This window comes from Nerophis ophidion, linkage group LG01 (genome assembly GCF_033978795.1).
Source record: "Nerophis ophidion isolate RoL-2023_Sa linkage group LG01, RoL_Noph_v1.0, whole genome shotgun sequence".
Taxonomy (NCBI): domain Eukaryota; kingdom Metazoa; phylum Chordata; class Actinopteri; order Syngnathiformes; family Syngnathidae; genus Nerophis; species Nerophis ophidion.
This window is the reverse complement of record NC_084611.1, coordinates 76,999,257-77,021,267: the sequence shown is the minus strand read 5'-3', so window position 1 is coordinate 77,021,267 and position 22,011 is coordinate 76,999,257. Positions and strand designations below refer to the sequence as shown.

The 22,011-nt window shown below is 38.7% G+C and overlaps 1 protein-coding gene across 1 annotated transcript; it reads left to right on the top strand.

The window, feature by feature from the left end:
• Window positions 1–4,221: 4,221 nt before the first annotated feature.
• tacr3l (tachykinin receptor 3-like) lies at window positions 4,222–16,424 on the top strand. The gene is made up of 5 exons (XM_061911980.1): window positions 4,222–4,628; window positions 8,993–9,181; window positions 9,251–9,401; window positions 14,923–15,119; window positions 15,216–16,424. Exons 1-5 carry the CDS (start codon window positions 4,261–4,263, stop codon window positions 15,436–15,438), a joined length of 1,128 nt encoding a protein of 375 aa, XP_061767964.1. The 5' UTR covers window positions 4,222–4,260; the 3' UTR covers window positions 15,439–16,424.
• The last annotated feature ends 5,587 nt before the right edge of the window (window positions 16,425–22,011 follow it).

Below are 22,011 nucleotides of genomic sequence, written 5' to 3'. Positions count from 1 at the left end.
CGATGAAGCGCAAGTAAAACGTCAATTAATTAATGACAGAGCGCTTCATGTGAAATTTTACCGGTTTTGGAGTCCAAGCCCCTTCCTGCTCCGTCACTGATAAAAACATGATGGCACTGTTCCATCTCAAGTTAGTTGGGGCGGTATGGCTCGGTTGGTAGAGTGGCCGTGCCAGCAACTTGAGGGTTGCAGGTTCGATCCCCGCTTCCGCCATCCTAGTCACTGCCGTTGTGTCCTTGGGCAAGACACTTTACCCACCTGCTCCCAGTGCCACCCACACTGGTTTGAATGTAAAAATTAGATATTGGGTTTCACTATGTAAAGCGCTTTGAGTCACTAGAGAAAAAGCGCTATATAAATATAATTCACTTCCCAGTTGAAATTAAGTTTATTAAGATTCCTGTTGGCTGGAGCAGACATATTATCAGGCATTTCAAAATAAAACACAACAACAAGCATCATATTAGCTCAGTGTTCAACACACCAGTTTGTCTTAATTTAAATAGTAAATGGGTTATACTTGTTTAACGCTTTTTCTACCTTTTTTAAGGAACTCAAAGCACTTTGACACTATTTCCACCTTCACACACACACATTCACACACTGATGGCGGGAGCTGCCATGCAAGGCGCTAGCCAGGACTCATCAGGAGCAAGGGTGAAGTGTCTTGCTCAAGAACACAACGGCGGTGACTAGGATGGTAGAAGGTGGGTATTGAACCAGGAACCCTCAGGTTGCTGGCAGAGCCGCTCTCCCAACCGCGCCATGCCGTTACATATGCATACCGTATTTTCCGGACTATAGGGCGCACCGGATTATAAGGCGCACGGTGGTCGTCATGGGCCGACAATCTATCAAGCGGTGTGGCTTCAAAGTCGTACTAAAGCATTTTGACAGATGTTTGAGTGCCGTGTGTAATGTTCTTTATTTTCAATCGAACATTTAAGGTTTTGGTGTTTACAGACGTCAGCTTTCAGTCTACACGCATTGCTTATGTGTGACTGCCATCTACTGGTCACACTTATCATTACACCATGTACCAAATAAAATTGCTTCGAGGTCGGTAAGCACAACCAGGATTATTCCGTACATTAAGCGCAGCGGGTTATAAGGCGCACTGTCGATTTTTGAGAATATGAAAGGATTTTAAGAGCGCCTTATAGTCCGAAAAATATGGTACATACAAACCCCGTTTCCATATGAGTTGGGGAAATTGTGTTAGAAGTAAATATAAACGGAATAAAATGATTTGCAAATAATTTTTAACCCATATTCAGTTGAATGCACTACAAAGACAAGATATTTGATATTCAAACTCATGAACTCAATTTTTTTTTTGCAAATAATAATTAACTTAGAATTCGTGCCAAATTAATTGGGAAAGGGCATGTTCACCACTGTGTTACATCACCTTTTCTTTTAACAACACTCAATAAACGTTTGGGAACTGAGGAAACTAATTGTTGAAGCTTTGAAAGTGGAGTTCTTTCCCATTTTTGTTTTATGTAGAGCTTCATTTGTTCAACAGTCCAGGGACTACGCTGTCGTATTTTACGCTTCATAATGCGCCACATATTCGATGACAAACAGGTCTGCACTGCAGGCGGGCCAGGGAAGTACCCGTACTCTTTTTTTACGAAGCCACGCTGTTGTAACACATGCTGAATAGGGCTTGGCATTGTCTTGCTGAAATAAGCAGGGGCATCCATGAAAAAGACGGTGCTTTGATGGCAGCGTATGTTGTTCCAAAACCTGTATGTACCTTTCAGCATTAATGGTGCCTTCACAAATGTGTAAGTTACTAATGCACCCCCATACCATCACAGATGCTGGCTTTTAAACTTTACGTCGATACCCGTCTGGATGGTTCGCTTCCCCTTTGGTCCGGATGACACAATGTGGAATATTTCCAAAAACAATTTGAAATGTGGACTTGTCAGACCACAGAACACATTTTCCACTTTGCATCAGTCCATCTTAGATGATCTCGGGCCCAGAGATGCCGGCGGCGTTTCTGGATGTTGTTGATAAATGGCTTTCGCTTTGCATAGTAGAGCTTTAACTTGCGCTTACAAATGTAGCGACAAACTATATTTAGTGACATTGGTTTTCTGAAGTGTTCCTGAGCCCATTGTGGTGATATCCTTTGGAGATTGATGTCGGTTTTTGATACAGTGCCGTCTGATGGATCCAAGGTCACGGTCATTCAACGTTGGTTTCTGGCCATGCCGCTTATGTGGAGTGATTTCTCCAGATTGAAAATGATTTGCAAATCATTGTATTCTGTATATATTTACATCTAACACAATTTCCCAACTCATATGGAAACGGGGTTTGTATATCCATATATATTAACATTACTATATATACATACGTACATGTATACATTGTCAATATTTTATCAAATATAAAAGTTGTGTCAGGAAAGTTTGCAAATGTTTGCTTTATTGATATTGAATTAGTTTTTTTGCGCTGAAAACATAAATTATCGAACAATTTATTTCCCATGAATTTTGTTTTAGTAAACAGTAAGTTAAATTTAATTTTGATTTAAAAAAATATAAAAGTCGTTTCACATACAGTCAGTTGTCCCTCGCCACACTGCGCTCCAAATATTGTGGTTTTACTTTGTCGATTTGAAAAAAAAAATACATATATTCTACATATTTTTGTCCTAAATTAAATTTAATTTATGTCTTGTATGTATTACAGTGTGGTATTTTGGTCTTATTTTCACTGAGTGGGACAATGCTAACAACACGGAGGCTTATCATGGGTGCTGAGTGTACATCAATGAGAAATAAAATGTACTTTTTAGCCCCCGTGACCCAACTTCGGATAAGAAGATAGATGGATGGATGGAATTTAGCAAATGGCTGCCATGAATCCATCCATCCATCATCTTCCGCTTATCCGAGGTCGGGTCGCGGGGGCAACAGCCTAAGCAGGGAAACCCAGACTTCCCTCTCCCCAGCCACTTCGTCTAGCTCTTCCCGGGGGATCCCGAGGCGTTCCCAGGCCAGCCGGGAGACATAGTCTTCCCAACGTGTCCTGGGTCTTCCCCGTGGCCTCCTACCGGTTGGACGTGCCCTAAACACCTCCCTAGGGAGGCGTTCGGGTGGCATCCTGACCAGAATCAAAGAGGGCAAATTTTAAAGATACTCAGTACCCACTATACATATATATATATATATATATATATATATATATATATATATATATATATATATACTGTATGTATATGTATATACCATATATGTATATATATGTTTATACATGTGTGTATTATATATACGTATATATATACATATCTATATGTATACTGTATATAATATGTGTGTAAATATGTTTATACATGTGTGTAATGTATATATATGTGCATACATACATACATAAACACATATGTGCATATATATGTATATTGTGTGTATGTATATAAATACATTTATGTATGTATGTATGTATGTATATATATACTGTATATGTGTGTATATATGTTCATACATGTGTGTAATATATCTATGTATATACATACATACATACACACATGTGCATATATATGTATATAGTGCATGTATATAGTGTGTGTATGTATATACATGTATGTGTATATATTTTTTATGCATATGTATGTATGTATGTATATATATATATATATATATATATATATATATATATATATATATATATATATTTGTTATTTTTCTGACGCACACCATGTTTCCTTCCCTTCAGTATTCTTTTTGCAGATGAAGATCATTTAAGATGCACATTTGTATTTGTACTTCTTATTAGTTTGAAATGAATAATTTATTTAAAAAATGACTTTATATTTATATATATATATATATATATATATATATATATATATATATATATATATATATATATATGTATATATATATATATATATATATATATATATAAGGGACAAGCGGTAGAAAATTGATAGATGGATGGATGGATATACATATATATATATATATATATATATATATATATATATATTTATTTATTTATTTATTTATTAAAGTCATTATTATTTCGATTCATGTAATGGGTGACTTCTTGCATTGCCCCGAATGCAGAGAAGTGTCTCCAAAAAATTTAATTTTTTTCCTGCACCGCATCCCCATGCAGCGAGGGAGGGGATTGTCTGTATTTGATGTAAATGTCAGGACAGACAGATTAGTACTAATGTGTTGCCGCAGATGTGACAAAGTGGTTCTTGTAGCACGACAGAGAACATCCCCTCCAATCATGGCCTCAGACCCGAACGGCTCCATTTCCAGCCGCAGCCCGGCCAACCAGTTCGTTCAGCCGGCATGGCGAGTGGCGCTGTGGGCCCTGGCTTACTGCGCCGTTCTCGGCGTGGCGCTGCTGGGCAACGCGGTGGTCATCTGGATCATCGTGGCGCACAGGCGGATGAGGACCGTCACCAACTATTTCCTGCTCAACTTGGCGCTGTGTGACGTCTCCACGGCCGCCTTCAACACGCTCGTCAACCTGATCTACGCGGCCCACGGGGATTGGTACTTCGGGGAACTTTACTGCAGGTTCCACAACTTCTTCCCGGTCGCCGCGGTGTTCGCCAGCATTTACACCATGACCGCCGTCGCCATTGACAGGTACACACACCTCTCTCCATTCTGATTCACTGTTTATTTGGACAATAATGATATACTTTCAATTGCAACTATTTACGATCTAAATCAGGGGTGTCAAACGTACGGCTTGGCTCGCGGGATGAGTATAACAATTGGTCGACATTATTGAATGAAAGAAACTGCTGTTCTTAATGTGTCCACCGGATGTCGCAATAGCAATTTTTTGTATCTTTGTAGATGATGCTACATATGTAAAAAAATAAATAAATAAACCACATGATGTTAGTGTACCAGTCATGGAAAATGAGCAAAGTACTTAAATAACTTTCTGTAATTAGATTTTGATATAATTTTTTTATTTTGCCCCGAAAAGGGAATAAGCGGTAGAAAATGGATGGATGGATTGAAAATTAACACCAAATAGTTGACTGATGAACATTAACACATAATTTATTCATAAAGTATAAATAACAACAAATAAAAATATAAAACAAAAACAACATCATAATTTTTATATTTTCAGAATGTGCTTATTCTATTTTTAAACAAAGAAAACAATCTGAAGTTGTCTTTATTTTTAAGTTATCGTGCCGTGATTTTACCAGTCCGGCCCACTTGAGAGTAGATTTTTCTCCATGTGGCCCCCCATCTAAAATGAGTTTGACACCCCTGATCCAAAGAAATAACAGAGCATATGACGCCAAAACGGCAATTGCAACATGAAGACAATGTTATCATATAAATTATTCAGAAAGTATAAATAACTAAAAAAAAAAGATAGCGTAGAACTAACCGCAACATGTAAGTGTAAATAACCCCGACAAAATTATTTGTACATTTTCAGAATGTGCTTATTCTATTTTTAAACAAAGAAAACAATCTGAAGTTGTCTTTATTTTTAAGTTATCGTGCCGTGATTTTACCAGTGCGGCCCACTTGGGAGTAGATTTTTCTCCATGTGGCCCCCCATCTAAAATGAGTTTGACAGCCCTGATCTAAATGCTCTATTGCACCTTCATTTTACCCTTTAATTACGTGTTTGTTGTTGTTAAGATGTCTACTTTATTAGTCCACTCCTATCTGCAAAAATTATACGGAGGGACAAATAGTACAATATTTAAAAAATCACTACTTAAATGTCGTATCACATAATAAATACGTACATGTTATTAAATGTGTCACTCAAGTCTTTTAATGTAAAATAATATTTAATCATATAAATAATGACATCTATATTTAATTGGTGATTTCATTATTTTATGTTTTTTTATTATGTCAAGATTCAATTATATTTCTGGAAATTTCATGATTGAATTACTTATTTGATTATTTTAATGATTTATGCAATGATTCAATTATTTCATGATTAAATTAAATGTTTTATTAGTTGACGATGTATTGAATTATATCATGTATTAATAGAATAATTTCATGACTGAATGTTTTATTCAGTTGTTTCATTATTCAATGAATTATTTAATGTCATAGCTCTAAAATTTAATGAATTAATGTATGATTTTACTATTTATTGAATTTCACGATTTATTAGATTATTTCATGATTTGTTCAATTATTTCATGAATTAAAGACTGGTTCAATTATTTCATGATTTATGTGATTGGGACATGATTTGTTTAATATGCCATAATGATGTATTTAACTATTTCATGACTTAACTAATTATTTAATAACTAGTAATTCATTATTAAATGAATTATTGTATTAATTCATCCATCCATCCATTTCCTACCGCATGTCCTTTTCTGGGGTCGCGGGGGGTGCTTGAGCCTATCTCAGCTGCATTCGGGCGGAATTCCATATTTATTCAATTATTTCATGGTTTCTTGAATTTCTTCATGATTTTTTCAATTATTTCATGATCTAAAGCAGGCGTGTCAAACTCATTTTAGATGGGGGGCCACATGGAGAAAAATCTACTCTCAAGTGGACCGGACTGGTAAAATCACGGCACCATAACTTAAAAATAAAGGCAAATTCTGATTGTTTTCTTTGTTTAAAAATAAAACAAGCACAGTTTGAAAATGTACAAATCTTTTTGTTGCTTTTTTTGATTTTACACTTACATGTTGCGGTTAATAGTATCATATCTTTATTTGTCATTATTTGTACTTTCTGAATAAATGATGGGATCATGTTCATCATCGGTGTTAATTTCCAATCGATCAAAACAAAAAAAATAATATCAAAGTCAAAATGCAGAATTTCATTTATGTAGTGTGCTCATTTTCCTGGACTTATTTTTTTTTTCTACATATGTAGCATCATCTACAAAGATACAAAGACTTGCTATTGCGACATTTAGTGGACGGATTTAGAACAGCATTATATTTCATTCAAAAACTTCGGCTCATTTTTATACTTAGCAAAGTCATCCTGCGGGCCGGATAAAACCTGTTTGCGTACCTGATCCGGCCCGCGGGCCCCACGTTTGACACCCCCGATCTAAAGACTGATTTAGTTATTTCATGATTTAATGATTTATCTAATTATGTCATGATTTTATTCATATTGTGCCGTAATTATTTATTCAATTATTTCATGATATAATTAATTATTTATTTAATCATTCCACTATTTATTTGATTGTTTTCATGATTTAATGAGTGATTTATTTATATCTATTTGACCCGTCATCCACACAACCTGCAAAGTATGCCAACACAACGTTCTCCATCACCAGTAAGGGTCCTAAAAATCTATTTTTGTTATATACATATATGTAATCTACTATTCAGGAGAAAGTAAAAAGGTTTTTTTTATGTAACAATTTTCACAAGTAATTTTATTACCAGTCGGCGAGGGATTACTGTAACATAAATATATTGAGATTATGTAATAATATTATTTGTATGATACTGGTGATACAACATTCCTGCCCTTGGACAAATGTAAGGATCCCTTCTTAAAACCTAACATAGCTCTCACATGGGTGAAATACTTTTCATCTTCAACCGTATACTGCGTAGGTATTCACCTATAGTACAGGGGTCACCAACCTTTTTGAAACCAAGAGCAACTTCTTGGGTACTGATTAATTTAAAAAATTAACTGATTAATAATAATTAATAAAGTACTATCTAATCTAATGCGAAGGGCTACCAGTTTGATACACACCTAAATAAATGGCCAGAAATAGCCAATTGGCTCAATTTACCTTTAATAAATAAATCTATACATCTAAAAAAAAATGGGTATTTCTGTCTGTCATTCCGTCGGAAATTTTTTTTTTTCCTTTTACGGAAGTTTTTTTGTAGAGAATAAATGTTGAAAAAAACACTTAACGGTTTAAAAGAGGAAAAAACAAACAAAAAAAAATTTAAAATAAATTTTGAAACATAGTTTATCTTCAATATCGACTCTTTAAAATTCAAAATTCAACCGAAAAATATGAATAGAAAAACTAGCTCATTCGAATCTTTTTGAAAAAATTTAAAAAAAGAATTTATGGAACATCATTAGTATTTTTTTCCTGATTAAGATTAATTTTAGAATTTTGAGGACACGTTTTAAATAGGTCAAAATCCAATCTGCACTTTGTTAGAATAAATAACAAATTGGACCAAGCTATATTTCTAACAGAGACAAATCATTATTTCTTCTAGATTTTCCAGAACAAAAATTTTAAAAGAAATTCAAAAGACTTTGAAATAAGATGTAAATTTGATTCTACAGATTTTCTAGATTTGCCAGAATATTTTTTTTAAATTTTAATCATAAATTGGAAGAAATATTTCACAAATATTCTTCGTCGAAAACACAGAAGCTAAAATGAAGAATTAAATTCAAATGTATTTATTATTCTTTACAATAAAAAAGATAAAATTACTTGAACATTGATTTAAATTGTCTGGAAAGTAAAGGAAGGAATTTAAAAGGTAAAAAGGTATGTGTTTAAAAATCCTAAAATCATTTTTAAGGTTGTATTTTTTCTCTAAAATTGTCTTTCTGAAAGTTATAAGAAGCAAAGTAGAAAAAATAAATGCATTTATTTAAACAAGTGAAGACCAAGTCTTTAAAGTATTTTCCTGGATTTTCAAGTTCTATTTGAATTTTGTCTCTCTTAGAATTAAAAATGTCAAGCAAAGCGAGACCAGCTTGCTAGTAAATAAAAAAAATAAAAAAAATAGAGGCAGCTCACTGCTAAGTGCTGCTATTTGAGCTATTTTTAGAACAGGCCTGTGGGCGACTCATCTGGTCCTTACGGGCTACCTTGTGCCCGCGGGCACCGCGTGGGTGACCCCTGGCCTAGTATATGTACTCAAGATGACTTTACATAACTATTATGACCCGGAAACTGCTTTCAAGCTCAAGTGTAGAAACTTTCCACCCCAGTGTGAATATTCCATAGCATATTCCATTTGAAGGTACATGGCCATCATCCATCCTCTGAAGCCTCACCTGTCAGCCAAAGCCACCCTGGCTGTGATTGTGCTCATCTGGAGTCTGGCCGTGGTCCTGGCCTTCCCGCTTTGCTACTTCTCCACAACCCGAGTCCTGCCTCGCAGGACCCTGTGCTACGTGGCGTGGCCCCGCATGGCAGACGACGCCTTCATGTGAGTGCGGGAACTAAAATCCCGCAACAATATGGATCTTCACGAAGGAATGCGTTGATTTCTCTGCAGGTATCACATCGTGGTGACTGTTCTGGTCTACGTGGTGCCTTTAGTGGTGATGGGCATCACTTACTCCATTATTGGGGTGACCCTGTGGGGAGGGGAGATTCCTGGAGACACATCTGATATTTATCATGGACAGCTGCGGGCTAAAAGGAAGGTAACTGATCTTTACCGCTGCTGGACTCTTTACACGTGAGTACAATCTTTAACACGCACACACCACCATGCTTGACTGCAGGTGTGGTGTTCCTGGAATTAAAGGCCTTATATTTTCTCCAAACATATTGCTGGGTATTGTGGCCAAACAGCTAAATTTTAGTTTCATCTGACATCACATGGACAAAGGTAAGACCTTCTGGAGGAAAGTTCTGTGGTCAGATGAAAGAAAAATTGAGCTGTTTGGAATGGCTAAATTAGGCTAGAAGATTTTGAACAGTAACATAGGAAAATAAAACACTGTACTAAAATAATGAGTCAAAATAAATTGCACATACAATGCAATTTAACATTCATGTACTAAAATAAAGATCAAAGCACAGATTGAATAATGATTAAATGAAAATGTACTTACAAACCCCGTTTCCATATGAGTTGGGAAATTGTGTTAGATGTAAATATAAACGAAATACAATGATTAGCAAATCAGATTGTTGCCCTACGTACAAAACCCGAAACCAGTAAAGTTGGCACGTTGTGTAAATCGTAAATAAAAACAGAATGCAATGATTTGCAAATCCTTTTCATCTTGTATTCAATTGAATAGGTTGGAAGGACAAGATACAAACCCCGTTTCCATATGAGTTGGGAAACTGTGTTAGATGTAAATATAAACAAAATACAATGATTAGCAAATCATTGTCAACCCATATTCAGTTGAATGCACTACAAAGACAAGATATTTGATATTCAAACTCATAAACTTTATTTTTTTGTGCAAATAATTAACTTGGAATTTCATGGCTGCAACCCGTGCCAAAGTAGTTGGGAAAGGGCATGTTCACCACTGTGTTACATCACCTTTTCTTTTAACAACACTCAATAAACGTCTGGGAACTGAGGAAACTAATTGTTGAAGCTGTGAAAGTGGAATTATTTCCCATTTTTGTTTTATGTAAAGCTTCTCCGCCGTCGTATTTTATGCTTCATAATGCGCCACACATTTTTGATGGGAGACAGGTCTGGACTGCAGGCGGGCCATGAAAGTACCCGCACTCTTTTTTTACGAAGCCACGCTGTTGTATCACGTGCTGAATGCGGCTTGGCATTGTCTTGCTGAAATAAGCAGGAGCGTCCATGAAAAAGACAGTGCATAGATGGCAGCATATGTTGTTCCAAAACCCGTATGTACCTTTCAGCATTAATGGTGCCTTCACAGATGTGTAAGTTACCCATGCCTTCGGCACTAATGCACCCCATACCATCACAGATGCTGGCTTTTGAACTTTGCGTCGATAACAGTCTGGATGGTTCGCTTCCCCTTTGGTCCGGATGATACAATGTCGAATATTTCCAAAAACAATTTTAAATGTGGACTCATCAGACCATATAACACTTTTCCACTTTGCATCAGTCCATCTTAGATGATCTCGGGCCCAGAGAAGCAGGCGGCGTTTCTGGATGTTGTTGATAAATGGCTTTCACTTTGCAGTGTAGAGCTTTAACTTGCACTTATAGGCTACGACCAACTGTATTTAGTGACAATGGTTTTCTGAAGTGTTCCTGAGCCCATGTGGTGATTTCCTTTAGAGATTGATGTCGGTTTTTGATACAGTGCCCTCTGAGGGATCGAAGGTCACGGTCATTCAATGTTGGTTTCCGGCCATGCCGCTTACGTGGAGTGATTTCTCTAGATTCTCTGAACCTTTTGATGATATTATGGACTGTAGATATTGAAATCCCTAAATTTTTTGCAATTGCACTTTGAGAAACGTTGTTCTTAAACCTTTTAACTATTTACTCTCGCAGGTGTACCTCGCCCCATCCTTTCTTGTGAAAGACCGAGCATTTTTTGGGAAGCTGTTTTTATACCCAATCATGGCACCCACCTTTTCCCAATTAGACTGCACACCTGTGGGATGTTCCAAATAAGTGTTTGATGAGCATTCCTCAACTTTTATCAGTATTTATTGCCACCTTTCCCAACTTCTTTTTCACGTGTTGCTGGCATCAAATTCTAAAGTTAATGATTATTTGATTTTAAAAAAAAAAGTTTTATCAGTTTGAACATAAAATATGTTGTCTTTGTAGCATATTCAACTGAATATGGGTTGAAAAGGATTTGCAAATCATTGTATTCCGTTTATTCCAACTCATATGGAAACGGGGTTTGTACTTGTTTGTGTCTTAATTGTTTATTTTGGCCTCGACTACGACCTACATGCCTCCGATTGCAACGAGAGAATCACTGATCTAATGTTAAAGTATCAGATCGGGCCTCAAAACCGGATCGGATCTGAGGCCAAAAAATCCGGATCAGAATCGGAGGCTGAAAATGTTGATAGGACATGCGACTAATAATGGTAATATAGTGATAGTAATATATTACTATAGTGTAAACAAAATACGTACATGAAAAATGTTAGAAAAGGTTTGATGAAATGAAATTACTGAAAAATCAAGGTAGGTATGAAAAACACTAACAATTGAAGTGGAATGTTAAATTGTTTTTAGTGACATCTAGTGGTCACACTAATTCACTAAATTAAGCTCATGATGAAGTCAATTCAATGATGCAAACACGTTTTTTACTGGATACTTTAACACAATTCTGCCATGGAGACTTTGTTTGTGTGAGTGATTTGCGACTCTAATTATTTGACACCGTGTACTAAGTGCACTCAGACAAGTGCACTCAGCGTGATATGCAGGGATTAAGGGCATCACAGCTGACATGATGTAAGACTCCATCCAGACAGCTGTGGGATTAATGGCAGAAGAGGACATCTCATTGATGAATATTATATGTCACAGTTGCAGAAATATTCACTTCATCACTCGTTTCCACGAAATACATTTTTAAGACAAATCTAAAGAGAGAAAATGACGTTGTCAACGTAGTGCACCTTTTATTGTTACTATACATACTGTATGTACAGTAAAATGGAACCAGCTCATAAAATAAATGAAACAATAATTGCAATTTAAAAAAAATAGTGCAAGAAAGAAAAGAGTATGCAAATATAGGTTGTATGTATTTTGGAGTTCTTGTGTTACCAAGTTTATAACATCACACCATGTACCAAATAAAGTTGCTTCGAGCTCGGTAAGCACAACCAGACTTAATGCGTACATTAGGCACCGCTATACACACTATATTGCCAAAAATATTTGGCCACCTGCCTTGACTCTCATATGAACTTAAAGTGCCATCCCATTCCTAACCCATAGGGTTCAATATGATGTCGGTCCACCTTTGGCAGCTACTACAGCTTCAACTCTTCTGGGAAGGCTGTCCACAAGGTTGCGGAGTGTGTCTCTAGGAATTTTCGACCAATCTTCCAAAAGCGTATTGGTAAGGTCACACACTGATGTTGGTCGAGAAGGTTTGGCTCTCAGTCTCCGTTCTAATTCATCCCAAAGGTGTTGTATCGGGTTCAGGTCAGGACTCTGTGCAGGCCAGTCAAGTTCATCCACACCAGACTCTGTCATCCATGTCTTTATGGACCTTGCTTTGTGCACTGGTGCACAGTCATGTTGGAAGAGGAAGGGGCCCGCTCCAAACTCTTCCCACATGACTGGGAGCATGGAATTGTCCAAAATGTTTTGGTATCCTGGAGCATTCAAAGTTAATTTCACTGAAACTAAAGAGCCAAGCCCAACTCCTGAAAAACAAGCCCACACCATAATTCCTCCTCCACCAAATTTCACACTCGGCACAATGCAGTCCGAAATGTACCATTCTCCTGGCAACTTCCTAAACCCAGAATATTTAGGAGCGAGGAAATTTCACGACTGGATTTGTTGCACAGGTGGCATCCTATGACAGTTCTACGCTGGAAATCACTGAGCTCCTGAGAGCGGCCCAGTCTTTCACAAATGTTTGTAGAAACAGTCTCCATGTCTAAGTGCTTGATTTTATACACCTGTGGCCGGGCTAAGTGATTAGGACACCTGATTCTGATCATTTGGAGGGGTGGCTAAATACTTTTGGCAATACATATGCTGGGGATTAAAAAATGAAGGTGTGGAAGTCGCTTCCTTCCGGGTTCTTTGGGCCACCACTCCTTTTCAGGGTGAACAATAATGTTTATTTTACAATAAACACCAGACCGTGCAAAGTCTTTATGTGCTTTCCAGCAATTGTCTTTCCTCGATTGAGCACATGAATGGTTTCCCTAAGAGTGGTCTGTCTTGCTCTCGCTCCCCTCGTGCCTCGCCAACCGCCATCAACCACCCCTCCTCACCTTCCCGACTGCTGCCTTTAAAGGCCTACTGAAACCCACTACTACCGACCACGCAGTCTGATAGTTTATATATCAATGATGAAATATTAACATTGCAACACATGCCAATACGGCCTTTTTAGTTTACTAAATTACAATTTTTTATTTCCCGCGGAGTTTCCTGTTGAAAACGTCGCAGAATGATGACGCGTGTTTGTGACGTTATTGGTTGGAGGGGACAGATTAGCGCAGCACCACTTACGGCTAAAAGTTGTCTCTTTTCATCGCGCAATTACTCTGTATTTTGGACATCTGTGTTGCTGAAATTTTTGCAATTTGTTCAATTAATAATGGAGAAGTGAAAGGAGAAGTGAAAGTAGAAAGATGTAGGTGGGAAGCTTTTAGCCTTTAGCCACACAAACGCATGGTGTTTCCTTGTTTAAAATTGCCGGAGGTGAAGCTTTACTATGGATCAGAGCGGTCAAGCGAACATGGATCCCGACTACATTTCGACCGGCAGTTTTCGGTGAGAAAATTGTGGAAATAAGTCGCCTCTTACCGGAGATCAGCGGAGCCAGCGTCCTCCTGCAGCTGCCGGGACTTCTCTCAGAGACTCTGGCGTCAAAACACCTGTGGCCACACCCCTCCGACTTTAAAGTACTATTTAACTCACTAAAACACTAGCAACACAATAGGCAGATAAGGGATTTCCCAGAATTAGTAAATGTATCTTAAACATCTGAATCACTTTCACTTGCCCTCGCCTTTTTTTTTCTTTCAAGGCCTTCACTCTAAATTTCCTCATCCACGAATCTTTCATCCTCTCTCAAATTAATGGGGAAATCGTCGCTTTCCCGGTCCGAATAGCTCTAGCTGCTGCTGGCTATGATTGTAAACAATGTGAAGATGTGAGGAGCCCTACAACCCATGACGTCACACGCACATCGTCTGCTACTTCCGGTAAAGGCAAGGCTTTTTTATTAGCGACCTAAAGTTGCGAACTTTATCGTCGATGTTCTCTACTAAATCCTTTCACCAAAAATATGACAATATCGCAAAATGATCAATTATGACACATAGAATGGACCTGCTATCCCCGTTTAAATAAGAAAATATCATTTCAGTAGGCCTTTAACAGAGCGACAGGTGAATAGACAAACACTCTCAGCTGTGTCATGTACGCACCTGTCGCTAATCTCGAAGCCGGTTCTGCCACACCCCGCTTCTGCAGGTCCGCAGACCACGCCCACCGCAGAAGGATTCAAGACTGGGCTAACCCTGCTTCTTGCCCCGCAGATTGTAAAGATGATGGTGGTGGTGGTGGTGACCTTCGCCCTCTGCTGGCTTCCCTATCACGTCTACTTCCTGGTGACGGGCCTCAACAAGCGCCTGAGCAGGTGGAAGTCCATCCAGCAGGTGTACCTGGCGGTGCTGTGGTTGGCCATGAGCTCCACCATGTACAACCCCGTCATCTACTGCTGCCTCAACAGCAGGTAGGTGCACTCGCATCTCCTACACGCGCACGTCAGGCACCATACTAAATCCTCTGGGTCTGGACCCTCGGGCACGGGGGGGCTGGGCCGGTTCAGGTTCCGGGCCGGCTTCAAGCGAGTGTTCCGCTGGTGTCCGTTGGTCCGGATGTCGAGCTACGACGAGCTGGAGCTCCAGAACCGGAGGCTGCGCCTGGGTCACCAGAGCAGCAGGTGCACACTCTCCCGGGTCGACAGCAGCATCCTCAGTAAGGACAAGAGCGTCTGCTCTCGTGGAAATCGGTCCAAGTGCAAACCGGAGCCTGAAAATAAACATAATTAATTCATTAGTTTTAGTATTATTATTACATAAAATCATGTTTTGTTTATTGGCGTATTTGTTAGTTAAATCAAGTTTTTAAAGGCCTGCTGAAACCCACTACTACCGACCACGCAGTCTGATAGTTTATATATCAATGATGAAATATTAACATTGCAACACATGCCAATACGGCCTTTTTAGTTTACTAAATTACAATTTTAAATTTCCCGGGAGTTTCGTCTTCGAAACGTCGTGTAATGATGACGTGTACGCAAGACGTCTTGTTTTTAGGAAGTATGAGCGCTGCGCACACACACAGCTAAAAGTCGTCTGCTTTACCGGCATAATTATACAGTTTTTTGGACATCTGTGTTGCTGAATCTTTTGCAATTTGTTCAATTAATATTGGAGAAGTCACAGTAGAAAGATGGAGTTGGGAAGCTTTAGCCTTTAGCCACACAAACACACGGTGATTCCTTGTTTAAAAATCCTGGAGGTGAAACTTTCCTATGGATCAGAGGGCGGTCAAGCGAACATGGATCCCGACCACATGTCAACCAGCAGGTTTCGGTGAGAAAATTGTGGTTAAAAAGTCAGTCCTTACCGGAGAAAAGCTGAGCTTGTGCCGTCCATAGCTGCCGTCGACTCCCCTGAGACACTGCGCGTCAAGATACCCATGGAGACACCCTTCCGACTATCAGGTACTATTAAACTCCATTAAACACTAGCAACACAATAAAAAGATAAGGGATTTTCCAGAATTATCCTAGTAAATGTGTCTAAAAACATCGGAATCCGTCCCAATCCAATCGCGTTTTTTTTTTTTTTCTAGTCCGACGCTATCAATACCCTTGGACAAGAATCTTTCATCCTCGCTCAAATTAATGGGGAAATTGTCGTTTTCTCGGTCCGAAAAGCTGTTTTTGTTGGAGGATCCCAATAAAAACAATGTGAAGATGTGAGTAGCCGTCAAACATGTGACATCATCGTCTGCGACTTCCGGTAGAGGCAGGGCTTTTCTCTTAGCCACGAAAGTTGCAAACTTTATCGTGGATTTTCTCTACTAAATCCTTTTGGCAAAAATATGGCAAAATCGCGAAATGATCAAGTATGACACATGAATGGACCTGGTATCCCCGTTTAAATAAGAAAATCTCACTTCAGTAGGCCTTTAGTCTAAAGCAATACGTTTGTGAAACAATGTAGTGTAATTAAAGGCCTACTGAAATGAGATTTTCTTATTCAAACGGGGATAGCAGCTCCATTCTATGTGTCATACTTGATCATTTCGCGATATTGCCATATTTTTGCTGAAATAATTTAGTAGAGAACATCGACGATAAAGTTCGCAACTTTTGGTCGCTAATAAAAAAGCCTTGCCTGTACCGTAAGTAGCAGACGATGTGCGCGTGACGTCACAGGTTGTAGGGCTCCTCACATCCTCACATTGTTTATAATCATAGGCACCAGCAGCGAGAGCGATTCAGACCGAGAAAGCGACGATTTCCCCATTAATTTGAGCAAGGATGAAAGATTTGTGGATGAGAATAGTGAGGGTGAAGGACTAGAAGGAAAAAAAAAACAACTATCAGACTGCGTGGTCGGTAGTAGTGGGTTTCAGTAGGCCTTTAAGATTACCGTATTTTTCTGATTATAAATCTCTCTGGAGGGCAGCACGGTGGGACAGTGTTTAGTGCATTTGCCTCACAATACGAAGGTCCTGAGTAGTGCTGGGTTCAATCCCGGGCTCGGAATCTTTCTGTATGGAGTTTGCATGTTTTCCCTGTGACTGCGTGGGTTCCGTCCGGGTACTCCGGCTTCCTCCCACTTCCAAAGACATGCACCTGGGGATAGGTTGATTGGCAACACTAAATTGGCCCTAGTGTGTGAATGTGAGTGTGATTGTTGTCTGTCTATCTGTGTTGGCCCTGCGATGAGGTGGCGACTTGTCCAGGGTGTACGCCGCCTTCCGCCCGTTTGTAGCTGAAATAGGCGCCAGCGCCCCCCGCGACTCCAAAAAGGGAATAACCAGTGGAAAATGGATGGATGGATGGATGGATAGTATTTATTATTATTACATAAAATCATGTTTTGTTTATTGGCTAATTTGTTAGTTAAATCAAGTATTTAATCGAACACAATACGTTTGTGGAACAATGTACTGTAATTAAGATTATTGTACTTTTCGGAATTTCAATTAATGTTTATTCATAGAGCCCTAAATCACAAGTGTCTCAAAGGGCTGCACAAGCCACAACGTCATCCACGGTACAGACGCCACATAAGGGCAAGGCAAAACTTATTCCACTGGGATGTCGGTGACAATGACTATGAGAAACCTTGGAGAGGACCGCATATGTGGGCAAGCCCCCCTCCCCCCCATTCACATAACAGACTAGGGGATTATAAATCACTCCGAAGGCTAGCACAGTGGAACAGAGTTTAGTGGATGTGCCTCACAATACGAAGGTCCAGAGTAGTGCTGGGTTCAATCCTGGGCTCGGAATCTTTCTGTGTGGAGTTTGCATGTTCTCCCCGTGAATGCGTGGGTTCCCTCCGGGTACCCCGGCTTCCTCCCACCTCCAAACACATGCACCTGGGGATAGGTTGATTGGCAACACTAAATTGGTCCTAGTGTGTGAATGTGAGTGTGAATGTTGTCTGTCTATCTGTGTTGGCCCTGCGATGAGGTGGTGACTTGTCCAGAGTATACGCCGCCTTCCGCACGAATGCAGCTGATATAGGCTCCAGCACCCCCCGCAACCACAAAAAGGGAATAACCGGAAGAAAATGGATGGATGGATGGATGGATGGATAGTATTTATTATTATTACATAAAATCATGTTTTGTTTATTGGCTAATTTGTTAGTTAAATCAAGTATTTAATCGAACACAATACGTTTGTGGAACAATATCCTGTCATTAAGATTATTGTACTTTTCGGAATTTCAATTAATGTTTATTCATAGAGCCCTAAATCACAAGTGTCTCAAAGGGCTGCACAAGCCACAACGTCATCCACGGTACAGACGCCACATAAGGACAAGGCAAAACTTATTCCGCTGGGATGTCGGTGACAATGAATCATTGGTTTTATTGGTTGACGTGTGTGTGTGTGTGTGTGACGATTGCTGATATACGCCTAGTTTCTTACGTGAATGAGATAAATAATATTATTTGATATTTTACAGTAATGTGTTAATAATTTCACACATCGGTCGCTCCAGAGTATAAATCGCACCCCTGGCCAAACCATGAAAAAAAATGTGATTTATAATCCGAAAAATATGGTATCTATGTTTATCATCTCTTTTGTTTACATGGCGAAGGTGCTGTTTATAGTTAGTGTTTATATGTAATATATTTTCATGTCTTATCTAATAGTGATACAATATGCTTAGGATCAACAACTGTTGGGATGTCAACCAGAATATAAAAATGTTTTGTACTAATAGTTAGGGGTGTCACGATACAACTTTTTTCCTTCCGATAAGATACCAATATTGGCAGCGTGAGTGTTGGCCGATACGGATATTTATCCGATACGATATCAATGATAGTACTTGTCATTTTGTAGTACTGAATGTTGGATCAAGAGGAATTACTCAAACAGAGAACAACCATTGTGGCATTAAAGTAGATACTAATCATTTTGTAGAGTGGAATGTAGTGTTGTCCCGATACCAATATTTTGGTACCGGTGCCAAAATTATTTCAAAATTTTTCAGTACTTTTCTGTACCTTTCTAAATAAAGGAGACCATGAAAAATTGCATTGTTGGCTTCATTTTAACAAAAAATCTTACGGTACATTAAACATATGTTCATTATGTGGCGGTATAGCTCGGTTGGTAGAGCGGCCGTATCAGCAACCTGAGGGTTCCAGGTTCGATCCCCGCTTCCGCCATCCTAGTCAATGCCGTTGTGTCCTTGGGCAAGACACTTTACCCACCTGCTCCCAGTGCCACCCACACTGGTTTTAAATGTAACTTAGATATTGGGTTCCACTATGTAAAAGTGCTTTGAGTCACTAGTGTAAAGCGCTATATAAATATAATTCACTTCACTTCACATTATTGAAAGTTTGTCCTTAAATAAAATAGTGAACATACTAGACAACTTGTCTTTATTAGTAATTAAGCAAACAAAAGATCATAATTTAGCTGCTTACATATACAGTAACATATTGTGTCATTTATCATTCTATTATTTTGTCAATATATTAAGGACAAGTGGTAGCAAATTAATTTATTAATCAACTTGTTCAATTACTATTAATATCCGCTTGCATTCTCTTTTAACATGTTCTATCTACGCTTCTGTTAAAATTTAATAATCACTTATTCTTCTGTTGTTTGATAGATTACATTAGTTTTGGATGATACTTAAATATAGGTATCGATCCGATACCAAGTAGTCACAGGATCATACATTGGTCATATTCAAAGTCCTCATGTGTCCAGGGACTTATTTCCTGAGTTTGTAAATATAATATATATATTAAAAAAATAAATGAAAGATGGTGTTGTGATGCAAAAAATAGACTAGATGTCAGGTGTAGATCCACCAATGGCGTTTGTTTACATTTTGACGCCAGTGAGCTACTTTGTGTAGTGAAACATGTTTAGCTATCCCTCGTCCTTTATTACTTTGTTACTTTATTTGTCGCCATGGAGACAAGGATTAGTGCTTTAGAAGTAGCTAAAACAGGACTTTTGCCGCTAGATAGTTAGCCATGTCTTAAAACACCTGTTCCAGTGGGCGTTTCAGTGTTACAAATTCACCTTTATCGTTAGTTTTCAAGCCATAATGTGTCCGTTCTCCCTTTTCTGTCTACACACTGTGTCTGCTTGTAAGTACTCTGTGATTGTGCACTGCCGAACAAGCTCGTCTGCTCGTAAATCACCAATGATACGACGTGACGTGGGCGCAAGGTACTTTTTAGAGGCGGTACAGTACCGAATATGATTCATTAGTATCGCGGTACTATACTACCACACAACCCTAGTGAAATGTTAAAACAGGCAAACAATGGTGGGTATGTAAACACTAAACTTTATTACAGATTTATGCTTTTTAAGCAAACTTGCCAACCCTCCCGGATTTTCCGGGAGACTCCTGAAATTCAGCCCCTCTCCCAAAAACCTCCCGGGACAAATTTTCTCCCGAAAATCTCCCGAAATTCAGGCGGAGCTGGAGGCCACGCCCCCTCCAGCTCCATGCGGACCTGAGTGCCGTGTACAAAGGGCGTGTCTGCCCAATGACGTTATAACTGTAGAATGATTGAGGGCGAGTTCTTGGTTTCTTATGTTGATTTATTGTTAGGCAGTTTCATTAAGCTCTTCCCAGCGCGGTAAAACAACACACAACAACAGCAGTCCGAATTCGTCGACCGTAAAGCAGTTCGTCTGCCAAACAGCAATGTGTTGTGACACTCTTAAACAGGACAATACTGCCATCTAGTGTACATGCATATGGTTAAAAAAACAAGGATGGAATATTCAACCCTCAACTCAACAATGAGTAGATGAGTGTTATGTGTGTGGAAATGTGTAAATAAATGAACACTGAAATTCAAGTATTTCTTTTATATATTTATATATATGAAAAACTTGACTTGGTAAATCTATGAATCTAGCGGTAAAAATACTCCTCCCCTCTAAATCACGCCCCACCCCCAACCACGCATCCGCGCCATCTCCCGAAATCGGAGGTCTCAAGGTTGGCAAGAATGTTTTTAAATAGAGTGTTAACTTGTTTTGGAGACCTCTAGTTGTCACGATAATTCATGAAGTTGAGCTCATGGCGCAGTAATTTGAATGATGCGGACACACTTGTTACTGGATATTTTCTAACACGCTTCTGCCGAATATTCACTTGACATGTGGTGTTTAAACCGCAATATTGTTCAAATGAGGACACTTTATCTATAGCTAGCTTGTGTGCTATTGTGTGCTTTGCTGTTGTGTAGCTGCTAGCTCTTAGTAGCCAACTATGTTTGCCTTTTGTAAATGACTTGACTAAAATAGAAGATAAGACCAGCCTTGTGTGCGAATTGGAGGACATTTGGATGTTAATTGGCTGCCCAGAATTTGCACAAGTAAACAAGCTTGTATCGGACATTTTAGATGCAAGCCGATATCATCCAATACTTGGCTTTTGTTTGTACCAGATATCGGTACATCCCTATTAGCTGTAGTGTTTATCATGATTGATAATGCTTCTGTTTAGGCTTTGATGAGAAATCCTAATAAAAAAAATGCCCCAGTTTCTGAATAACCACTTAATTCTGCAACACATCTTTATTTATTGTTGGATTTATGAATGCACCTGTGAATATGTGTCATACATTTTGACGCCATAAAAAAGCAAGAATCACAGACAGTAGATAGTAAATACAACAAACTGTTATAAGGCTGCGGCTGTCATTTATTTTAGTAATCGAGTAATCAATCGATTAGTTTATTCGGTCAATAGAGTTATCAGATATAGTACACTTTATAGCCTCAAAGCGTATTTCAGGGGGAAATTATTGAAATGAACGAAAACATTTCTGCTTGCCATAATTGTCTTGTTTTTTTTAAAATCACTTTT